The sequence below is a fragment of the Salvelinus namaycush genome, chromosome 35 (genome assembly GCF_016432855.1).
Source record: "Salvelinus namaycush isolate Seneca chromosome 35, SaNama_1.0, whole genome shotgun sequence".
NCBI classification, from domain to species: domain Eukaryota; kingdom Metazoa; phylum Chordata; class Actinopteri; order Salmoniformes; family Salmonidae; genus Salvelinus; species Salvelinus namaycush.
Window position 1 is genome coordinate 23,564,350 of NC_052341.1, and position 12,138 is coordinate 23,576,487.

The 12,138-nt window shown below is 41.7% G+C and overlaps 1 protein-coding gene across 1 annotated transcript in view; it reads left to right on the forward strand.

Annotated features, from left to right (window-relative positions):
- The window catches only part of uts2r2 (urotensin-2 receptor 2), a 37,450-nt gene that overhangs the window by 10,951 nt on the left and 14,361 nt on the right, over positions 1-12,138 (forward strand). The window contains exons 7-8 of the mRNA XM_038975340.1: positions 1,184-1,337; positions 4,982-5,105. Of these exons, the coding sequence (XP_038831268.1) occupies positions 1,184-1,337; positions 4,982-5,105 (278 nt within the window). The remainder of the gene's footprint in view (positions 1-1,183; positions 1,338-4,981; positions 5,106-12,138) is intronic.

The following is a 12,138-nucleotide window of genomic DNA, read 5'->3' on the forward strand; positions in this document are numbered from 1 at the left end:
GAAGATGGCGTGTGTGACAAAAAAGGCTCCGACCCACTACCAGCCCCCTTTGGAGCAGGCAGCAGGGATGAGCTTTGGCCCACGTACAAGGCCACAGCCTGAGCCTGCCTCTGTTATAAGGAGACGCCGGTACTACCATTATGCACATAACCATCATAACGGCGCCACCGGATTCTCTGGTCTGATGAAACTTGGGTCGTCACTAGTTACCACAGACACAAAGTCATAAACCCCACATATTTACAATTTATCTTCTTTAAAATGTGATTTTTAAACTTAATCCTAAGCTTAACTCCTTACTTTATGCCTAACCCTGAGTTTTTAAATGACGACCAAAAAGCAAATGTTTGTTTTCATGAATTTTTACGATATAGCCAATTGTGACTGTGGTAACTAGTGCAAACTCTGAATGAGGAGCAGCAAGTGTGCATAACGATAACGGTGCAAACGTGGTAAAGGCCATCGCGTTGATTGACTCCAATGTTTTGGAAACAGTCTGCACCTTGCAATCGGTAGGCTAGATGTCATGTTTTTAAGGCACTTTGACTTTAATTTCAATTATAATAAGGGTTGAACCTACCTATACATAATTGCACAATCATAAGCTTCCTATTCCATTTGCAGTCCATGGCTGCCTGAATACATAATTAACTCATAATGATAACATAGGAAATAGGATCTAATAATGCTGTTAATTAATTAATTAGTGTTGCGTTTATAGCACACCATATTTTGAAGATCTTGTTAAAAATGAATGTTTGTTAATATGTAGGTGTAATAATCCTATCAATTATCATATAACAATGTTGAAAAAGATTTTCATTTGGTTTTGTATTCAGTTAGCACAGTATGTATTAATTCATACAATCTCATTTTAGAAGTGATGTACTCTACCCTGACAGATGTTTTCACCATGTCTGATGGAATTACCAAGTTTTCACCCAAGTGTTTGAAAATCGCAATTCATAATCGCAATTGCAATATCTGGGCCCAAAAGATTGCTATTTGATCTTTTGTATTAATTGTGTGTGTGTGTGTGTGTCTCTGTGTGAATTATATTTACAGGCCCAAGTTACTGTTAAGCACCATTGTAAGATGCACTGTATGAATCCATTTTCATTCATTAATAATGGACTGATTGATTCATTGTTTTATTGGTTTATTGATTACTTCCACCCTACAGGGAGGTGCGTGGTCGTATTCAGGCAGTGATAGCGGAGACATTTGACCTGGACCCGTCTCTTCTGTACCTCACCAAGCCCACCTTCTTCTCACGCATCAACAGCACACTGGCCAAGACACAGCATGATGAGTACTGGCACCCTCACATAGACAAGGTAAGATTATTTTATATAAGAGAAGGTGCCATAATATAATTAAGCAATAAGGCCCCTGGGGGTGTGGTACAACGTGGAGTGCCTGCCTTTACGCACGACACAACGCGGAGTGCCTGGATACAGCCCTTACCCGTGGTATATTGGCAATATACCACAACCCCCCCCCCCCAAGCTGCCTTATTGGTATTATAAACTGGTTACCAAGATAATTAGAGCAGTAAAAATAAAACTACATGTTTTGTCATGTCCGTGGTGTACGGTCAGATATACCACGGCTTTCGGCCAATCAGCATTTAGGGCTCGAACCACCTAGTTTCTAATATTACATAAAGAAAGGTGTAATATGTTTTATACCATGGTGTTGTTGAATACTGCTTTCTGATTGGCTTGAAGGGCATTCTCGAGCGTGCATTTTTTCCCTATAACGCATGGTATATTTGCACGGTAGAATTTAATGGCTTTAGTTCATTTTTACATGTTGTGTTTTCAGCTGCTTTTGAAAGCAACAGTCAAATTGAAAACAGTATTTGTATTGTTGAATTCGATTTTCATAATAGCAAGCTAGGACTGATGGTTTGGTTAGCTAAACTAGCCGGTCTGTTTGTTTGGTTACCACGGCAAATACTGTATCTATCTAGTAAACTTCCTAGCTACTTCAGTGGATGTTGAACACATTTCTACCAGCAAATGAACACATTTCTAGTGGCAAATCTGTTAAATTATAGCCATAGCATAAAAGGGATAATCAACTCGCGGCTCTATTCGTTCTCTGGAAAATAATGCAACTAGGTTGAAGGTCAGTTCCACTGCACTAGCGCGTCGTGGAACATACCTTCCACCTCGTTAACTTTTTTCTATAGAACGCATAGCCTCTCGTTGATTATCCCTTACATATACACACACACACAAGCAAACACAAACGTTTAAACTTTGCCTCTTTCTGCATTATCCTGTGTGATACATTTTACAGGGGCACCTAGATTACCTTTAAATCAAATCAAATGTTATGTCACATGTGCCGAATACAACAGGTGTAGACCTTACAGTGAATTGCTTACTTACAAGCCCTAACCAACAATGCAATTAAAACCACACGGCCAGGTTTCTGACCTCCCTATAGGCTGTCTCGTCGTTGTCGATCATCAGGCCTACCACTGTTGTGTCATCGGCAAACTTAATGATGGTGTCGTGCCTGGCTGTGCAGTCATGAGTGAACAGGGAGTACAGGAGGGGGCTGAGCACGCACCCCTGAGGGGCCCCTGTGTTGAGGATCAGCGTGGCGGATGTGTTACCTACCCTTTCCACCTGGGGGTGGCCCGTCAGGAAGTCTAGGATCCAGTTGAAGAGGGAAGTGTTTAGTCCCAGGGTCCTTTGCTTAGTGATGAGCTTTGAGGGCACTATGGTGTTTAATGCTGAGCTGTAGTGGGAAAGGGCAGTGTGGAGTGCAATAGAGTGCATCATTTGTGGATCTGTTAGGGCAGTATGCAAATTGGAGTGGGTCTAGGGTTTCTGGGATAATGGTGTTATGTGAGCCATGACCATCCTTTCAAAGCATTTCATGGCTACGGGTTGGTAGTCATTTAGACAGGTTACCTTAGTGTTCTTGGGCACAGGGACTATGGTGGTCTGCATGAAACATGTTGGTATTAGACTCAGACAGGGAGAGGTTGAAAATGTCAGTGAAGACACTTGCCAGTTGGTCAGCGCCTGCTCGGAGTACACGTCCTGGTAATCCGTCTGGCCCTTCGGCCTTGTGAATGTTGACCTGTTTTTAAAGGTCTTTCTCACATCACTTTAGTTGTGTAGTCAAGAAGTGTTGAAGCCTCCTAGCTTACCAAAATGCAATGAATGTCCCCTTCTCCTGTTTCACAGTACAGCAGACCCGCTGACTGTAGTCAGACCCGTGTAAAGCATACACTTCCTCTCATCTGTGTTTAAATATCCCCTTTTAATATTTATGAAACAGATTTCATATTCAAGGATGAAATTTTTGTACAGTAGTTCTATATCAATGACTTCATAAAAAGTACATTATGGAACAGGAAAACCTATTGAATGTGTTTTGGGGCGAGTAAAATGTATTATTTAATTTTTCTCTCCGAAAAGTGATTTGAAATATAGCCTTGAGGGTAAGTTCATGGTTAATTGAAAGTTGCGTATTTTCTGCGAGATTGAATGCAGCTTTGATCGCACATGAATATATCTCATTATTGTTTAGCCAGCAGGGCAATAGAATGAAGTGATTATTTCATACCAGACTGTGATTCCTCCCATTCCATCTTCCTGTGATGTCTCGACTGTGGACCTCGGCAAAGCAAACTTTTTGAAATTCATTGGGTTATTCAATTGATAGGACTGTAAGAGCTGTTTGTACACATTGCACACTACAGATAAAGGTCCCAAAGGATATGTCGGAATGTTTATCTTATCTGTTCGCTAAGGTGTGTGTTCTCGTATCTTTGAGCATTCTTCATTTGCTGATGCTCCATCGTGTGTGTGTGTGTTCGCCTTCTGCCTGTGTCCGTGCGCATATTAGATATTCTGGGTATCTCTGATCATTATTCATTTTACTGTGCCCCAAAAACTTCTCATCATATCTCCTCTGAGTCTTCCGCAATATAAATTAATGTCACCTTATCCTCTCTCTCTCGGCTCCTCGACAGCTGGGAAAATGTAATCCAAAAGCACCAGCTCTCTCCCCCATCTGTCCTCTCCACCCTGCCCCTTCCCCCTCCACCAGGTTTAATTGGCCCAACCAGGCCCTCATTTAAATGTAAATGGTTTTAAGTGTCTTTGGGGCTGGTTTCCACTCCATCAATCATACTGCTGTATCCAAATAAAGTTTTTAATATTTGTTATATATTGTTTTGCAGCGCTAGTGTGCCACTGTTAAATGCATATAAGGGGAAAAGTGCTATGTAAAACAGTGCAACATAACCTTGCCATGCTCATCCAGTGAGGACTGAAACACTATTATGGGACTATGTTCCCAAATTGAAGAAGAACATTTTAGTTATGTCCCTGGTGTAATTTGGTTTGATTAGATGGTTTTTAGATGTTTTATTTGTGTTTCCGGGCTTGCAGGTAGCCTAGTGGTTAGAGCGTTGGGACAGTAACCTAAATGTTGCTGGATCGAATCCCCGAGCTGACAAGGTAAAAATCAGTCATTCTGCCCCTGAACAAGGCAGTTAACCCACTGTTCCCTGGTAGGCCGTCATTGTAAATGAGAATAAGTTCTTAACTGACTTACCTAGTTAAATAAAGATATATATATTTATTATTTATGATTTTTTTTATTCATCAAACCCCCTGGCTAAACAATCACTATTGTAGACATGACAACAGTTGTTTGCAACAGTTAATCTTTCATATAGCCTAATCAAACATCAGTCCAATTAGATGTATCGATTTTTAGAAGCTCCTTAAATCTCCCTTGCTGGCATTTATTCCTTTTCGGTACATGTTGTTTGATGAAAATACTTGAATAAGGCAAAACTTCCCAAATTGACGTCTGGTGCTGGGAAAATTTAAGGCATATAGGTATGAACAAAAAAAGAATCCCACTCTGTATTACTGCCAACAAGTGAGTGTATTGTTTGTCTGCAGAGATTTAAAAACCTGTTGTGTGTTTACCAACATAACAGGTAACCTACGGATCCTTTGACTACACCTCTCTGCTCTACCTGTCTGACTACGGAACAGACTTCACCGGAGGCAGGTTCATCTTCATGGACTCCAATGGCAACCGCACTGTGGAACCGCGAGCAGGTAAATCTCCATACAATGTAAAACAGTTCAAAATCTAGTGGAAAACTCTTTGTAAGTGCTATTCATTTTTACTATCCCTTTATTATTATTCTCATTATTATTATGACATTATTACTATCGCTTTTGGCTGTACATTGTAATCAGCGTTTAACAGTGTTAGCAGTGCTTCGTAAGTGTCCACTCTCTCTATGGTTAAAGTAGTGTTTGTGTAGTCTAAATGAGCCCTAATCCCCTGTAAATGGGTGGCTGTGTGGAAGTAAGGCCGTAAATGCTGCAGGATTAGCCGTGATTGTCCTTGGGGGGCCTCGGCTAATGCTGTTGTCAGTCGCTGTATTAGGTAACACTGTTGATCATGTTAACTCTCACTCTTATCCTCCTGGTAATTAATAGTCTGCATTTATTTATAGATGATTGTAAAGTATGGTGGTTATGTGTAAACTGTTTAGTGTCAAAAGAAACTGATGGGATTAGATATTATCTCTCTGTGTCTTGTGTTTGACACCGCTGGTTGAGTGGAAGTGTGTGATGTCCATATTCAGTCCTCTCCACATGAGACTCTGGGCTTGCGTTCTCTCACCCTTTCTCACTTTTTCTCTGTTCTGGCTATGGATTTATCCGCCTCTTGTAGTTTCTGAAACAATCTATTTTGCCGTCTTCTCTCTTTCCTCTACTATGTATTTTTATTTTCTTTCTCGTCTCATGGAATTGAGTTCTGTGGTCTCATCTGACAGACCTTCAGAATACACATGACCGAAGTCCTTTATTATTAAAGAGAGAACATGCAAATGACATGTATGTGACTGCTGAGAGAAAGAATGGGGAAGAAAAAAAGAAGGAAAGACTGTGAAGGCTTTTGAAGAGGGACTGCTGTGAATCTTCTCGGCACACGACCGAAGCCCTTTATTTTTAAAATAGAGAATATACAGTACCTGTCAAATGTTTGGACATGCCTACTCATTCAAGGGTTTTTCTTTATTTTTACAATTTCTACATTGTAGAATAATAGTGAAGACATAAAAACTATGAAATAACACGTATGGGAGAATCATGTAGTAACCAAAAAAGTGTTAAACAAATCTTAAATATATTTTAGATTCTTCAAAGTAGCCTTGATGACAGTTTTGCACACACTTGGCATTCTCTCAACCAGCTTCTCCTGGAATGTTTTTCCAACAGTCTTGAAGGAGTTCCCACATATGCTGAGCACTTGTTGGCTGCTTTTCCTTCACTCTGCAGTCCAACTCTTCCCAAACCATCTCAATTGAGTTGATGTCGGGTGATTTTGGAGGCCAGGTCATCTGATGTAGCACTCCATCAGTCTCCTTCTTGGTCAAATAGCCCTTACACAGCCTGGAGGTGTGTTGGGTCATTGTCCTGTTGAAAAATGATAGTCCCACTAAGTGCAAACCAGATGGGATGGCGTATCGTTGCAGAATGCTGTGGTAGCCATGCTGGTTAAGTGTACCTTGAATTCTAAATAAATCACTGACGGTGTCACCAGCAAAGCACCCCCACACCATCTCACCACCTCCTCCATGCTTCACGGTGGGAACCACACATGCGTAGATCATCCGTTCACCTACTCTGCGTCTCACTAAGACATGTACTTATCAGACCAAAGGACAGATTTCCACCGGTCTAATGTCCATTGCTCGTGTGTCTTGACCCAAGCAAGTCTCTTATTATTGGTGTCCTTTAGTAGTGGTTCCTTGGAAGCAATTCAACCATGAAGGTCTGATTTCACACACTCCTCTGAACAGTTGATGTTGAGATGTGTATGTTACTTTTATTTGGGCTGCAATTTCTGAGGCCTGTAACTCTAATGAACTCATCCTCTGCAGCAGAGGTAAGTCTGGGTCTTCCTTTCCTGTGGCGGTCCTCATGAGAGCCAGTTTCATCATAGCGCTTGATGGTTTTTGCGACTGCACTTGAAACTTTCAAAGTTCTTGAAATGTTCCGGATTGACTGACCTTCATGTCTCAAGGTAATGATGGACCGTCATTTCTCTTTGCTTATTTGAGCTGTTCTTGCCATAATATGGACATAGCCCTATTTGGTAAAAGACCATCTTCTGTATACCACCCCTACCTTGTCACACAACTGATTGTCTCAAACACATTAATTAATTTTTATTTTATTTCACCTTTATTTAACCAGATAGGCCAGTTGAGAACAAGTTCTCATGTACAACTGTGACCTGGCCAAGATAAAGCAAAGCAGTGTGACACAAACAACAACACAGTTACACATGGAATAAACAAACAAGAAATAAACAAACGTACAGTCAATAACACAATAGAAAAGACTATATACAGTGTGTGTAAATGAAGTAAGATTAGGGAAGTAAGGCAATAAATAGGCCGTAGTGGCAATAATTACAATTTCGCAAATAAACACTGGAGTGAAAGATGTGCAGAAGATGATGTGCAAGTAGAGAGACTGGGGTGCAAAGGAGCAATTAAAAAAAAAAAAAAAAAAAAGATGTGTATATGTGTGTAAATATATTATTTATATATGTATGTGTGTAAATAAATAAAAATATGGGGATGCGGTAGTTGGATGGGCTATTTACAGATGGGCTATGTACAGGTGCAATGATCTGTAAGCTGCTCTGATAGCTGATGCTTAATGTTTGTGAGGGAGATATGAGTCTCCAGCTTCAGTGATTTTTGCAATTCATTCCAGTCATTGGCAGCAGAGAACTGGAAGGAAAGGCGGCCAAAGGTGAGATTGGCTTTCGGGGTGACCAGTGAAATATACATGCTGGAGCGCGTGCTATGGGTGGGTGCTGCTATGGTGACCAGTGAGCTGAGATAAGGCAGGGCGTTACCTAGCAAGGACTTATAGATGACCTGGAGTCAGTGGGTTTGGCAACGAATATGAAGCGAGGGCCAGCCAACGAGAGAATACAGGTCACAGTGGTGGGTAGTATATGGGGCTTTGGTGACGAAATGGATGGCACTGTGATGGACTGCATCCAATTTGCTGAGTAGAGTGTTGGAGGCTATTTTGTAGATGACATCGCCGAAGTCAAGGATCGGTAGGATAGTCAGTTTTACGAGGGTATGTTTGGCAGCATAAGTGAAGGATGCTTTGTTGTGAAATAGGAAGCCGATTCTAGATTAAAATGTTGGATTGGAGATGTTTAATGTGAGTCTGGAAGTCTACAGTCTAACCAGACACCTAGGTAGTTGTCCACATATTCTAAGTCAGAACCGTCCAGAGTAGTGATGCTAGGCGGGCGGGCAGCTGTCGGTTGAAGAGCATGCATTTAGTTTTACTTGCATTTAAGAGCAATTGGAGGCCACGGAAGGGTTGTATGGCATTGAAGCTCATCTGGAGGTTAGTTAACACAGTGTCCAAAGAAGGGCCAGAAGTATACAGAATGGTGTCGTCTGCGTAGAGGTGGATCAGAGAATCACCAGCCGCAAGAGCGACATCATTGATGTATACAGAGAAAAGAGTCGGCCCGAGAATTGAACCCTGTGGCACCCCCATAGAGACTGCCAGAGGTCCGGACAACAGGCCCTTCGATTGGACACACTGAACTCTATCTGAGAAGTAGTTGGTGAACCAGGCGATGAAGACTGCTGCACAATGCTGTCTTTTATCGATGGCGGTTATGATATCACTTAGGACCTTGAGCGTGGCTAAGGTGCATTCGTGACCAGCTTGGAAACCAGATTGCATAGCGGAGAAGGTACGGTGGGATTCGAAATGGTCGGTGATCTGTTTGTTAACTTGGCTTTCGAAGACCTTAGAAAGGCAGGGTAAGATGTATATAGTTCTATAACAGTTTGGGTCTAGAGTGTCTCCCCCTTTGAAGAGGGGGATGACCGCGGCAGCTTTCCAATCTATGGGAATCTCAGACGATACAAAAGAGAGGTTGAACAGGCTAGTAATAGGGTTTGCAACAATTTTGGCAGATAATTTTCGAAAGAGAGGGTCCAGATTGTTTAGCCTAGCTGATTTTTTTTTTTAGGGGTCCAGATTTTGCAGTTCTTTCAGAACATCAGCTATCTGGATTTGGGTGAAGGAGAAATGGGGGAGGCTTGGGCAAGCTGCTGTGGGGGGTGCAGAGCAAGGCCAGCCGTATAAAAATGCTTATTTAAATTCTCGATAATTGTAGATTTATCGGTGGTGACAGTGTTTTCTAGCCTCAGTGCAGTGGGCAGCTGGGAGGAGGAAAGAAATTCCACAAATTAACAAGGCACACCTGTTAATTGAAATGCATTCCAGGTGACTACCTCATGAAGCTGGTTGAGAGAATGCCAAGAGTGTGCAAAGCTGTCATCAAGGCGAAGGGTGGCTACTTTGAAGAATTTGAAATATAAAATATATTTTGATTTGTTTAACACTTTTTTTTGGTTACTACATGATTCCATATGTGTTATTTCATAGTTTTAATGTCTTCACTGTTATTCTTCTATGTAGAAAATAGTAAAAATAAAGAATGACCCTTGAATGAGTAGGTGTGTCCTAACATTTGCCTGGTACTGTATATATGACATGTATGACAGGGAGGCAGGGGATGAAAAAAGAATGAAGGAGAGGGTGAGCCTGAATGGTTTAAAACTGGGACTACCATATGTCCATTTTCAGAGCCCTCGGAGTCCTCCGCTGAGCCACATTACATTATTATATGAGAGAGAAGACGGAGCAGAGCTTAAAACTGATCCAGTGGGGTTTGGAGTGTCAGTGTGCCGTTGCTTATGAAGATTGAGCGAAAGAAACTCCGGCATAATTCATGATGTTATTCAGGAGTAGTTATTTCCAGGTTGGAGCCAAGTGGGAGACGTGTTCACTGTATCATTGTATTGAATGAAGATCACCCCACTTCTGTGGTCTAATGATGCAGTGAACCCCACACTGAGATAATTAGGGCTGTTTGAGATAGCAGTGGGGAGAGGGAGGGAGACATATTTTGTAGGGAGAAGGAATGCGGGAGAGAGAGATTGAAAGGGGAGAAACAGATCAGGAAGGAAAGGAGAGATTAAGCTGTGAGATGGAGAGATTGAGGCAGAGGAGGAGAGATGCAGATCCAGGGATCGAAGGAAGTGGCGAAAAGGGCATGTCTGTCAAGTCACAGGAGTTAATGGGTGTTATCCTGTAGGATCAGAGGGAATCTATACAGGTGGCTTGTCTGATTGGTGCTTTTAAGACCACGAATCCCAGTCGTCCCTCTGTGGCTGCTTGTCTGGGGGTCTTCAACCGTTTCTTGCCCAGGGACCCCCTCCCAGGCAAACCGCGACCCAGGGACCCCCATCATATATTAGCCAACCTCGGGTGAATGATAATGGCAAGGAGAAGTTATCTTTTTTTGTACTTTTTTTAATTAATAGATTTGGTAGATAGTTTTTCATTATTTTGACCTCCCTACATAATAATGGGAAGAGGAAGTGTAATTTAACAGCCTGTTAGCTAGAAGGTAACTCCAAACACATTTTCGTTAAGCTGGTTTAACAAAGGTCAAAGTCAAGAAAGGTTACCAGCAGCACTTGCTGCAAGATATTATCATATTTTCTACAGTAGGTAGTTTATGTAATTAAAACATATTTTATGTTGTTTCTAGCGATATTCCTAAAAACATAAAACTATTTTTCTTTTAAATAATTTTGTGTTAAGTATTTTTGTACCTCCTGCAGTACCCCTAGCGGGCTGCGGACCCCCAGGTGAATATCTTAACATTTTTTTTAAGGACAGTTAAAAACAAATTCTTATTTACAATGGCGGCCAAACACGGACGATGCTGGGCCAATTATGCGCCGCACTATCGGATGTGATTCAGCCTACCCCTGCTGTAGACGATCCCCCTTGTACTCCTATTAGCAGATCATACAAGGATATATCAATATGTACAAACGGAATATTTACAGACACAAAGGGTTCTTTACATCCACAACGCAGGAGTTCGTTACTTTAACATTAGGGGTTTGCACATAAGTCAACCCAGGCACTTTAATATATTTATGAGACTCCGAGATATACAGTTTAAAATCAGATAACTAATTCATGCATAACACACCTGGCAGTTTGGGGAGAAAGAAAGTGACAGTGCAGATCATTAATTATGGTGGTGTGGGAGGAATAGATTAATTGTCTGGAGGATAGGGATGCTTTTCTGCTGATGAGAGCGTGGGTGGTGTAAAGTTTGTAGGCTAAGCAGCTTCTACTGTCTACAGGGTTGGATGAGTCATACACCTGCATCTATTAATAGTCTGAGGTAGCTTCCTTTCCTCCTTCCCTTCTTGCCTTGTCTCTTTCTACATCAATGGTCTCCAACTCACATCCTGGAGAGCTACTGTGTGTGCAGGCTTTTGTTCTAGCCCTGCACATCTGTTTCAAAGAATTGATTAAGCTTCGTCCATTATTTTTCTGCCACACTGCTTCCTTCTATCCTGTTTCTTCATATGAGTGTAGTTAAAGGAGAGGAAACTAAGGAGTGGATGCCACTACAGCCACTGTTGAGCTGCAACCATGTACTTTAACTTGGAGACAGAGAACACTTATCTCCTTCATGTTCAATAGCTGCATTTTCACAGGCAGCCCAATTCTGATATTTTGCCCAGTTATTGGTCTTTTGACAAATCAGATCAGATCTTTGCTAATAATTTGGCAAAAGATCACAATTGGCCTGCCTTTGTAGCCAGGGCAGACTAGCAAAAGCTACTAACCCTAACTCTCTCCCTCCCTTCCCCTCTACTCACTGAAACTCAGCCGAGGTTTAAATAGCCTCATAAAATACAATAGCCTGTGGGGCCATGGGCACAGCAATATCAGTGGGTTGGTTTGGAGTCTGGCTGATAGGAGTCTGATTTGATTTGCTCACTAGCAGCCTCTTAGCTTTGTATCTGGTCTCATGGAGAAATGTGCACGGCCACGCTTGAGCTTCACTGACGTGATTATGCATGCAAAGATAATTTACTGTATATCCTCCTGAATATTGGCACTGCTCCATAAATCTGTAAGCTGCTAAGCTAGAGGAGGAGCAGAGGCATGTGAATTCTATTCATTCAACTGTGACTGTGTCATG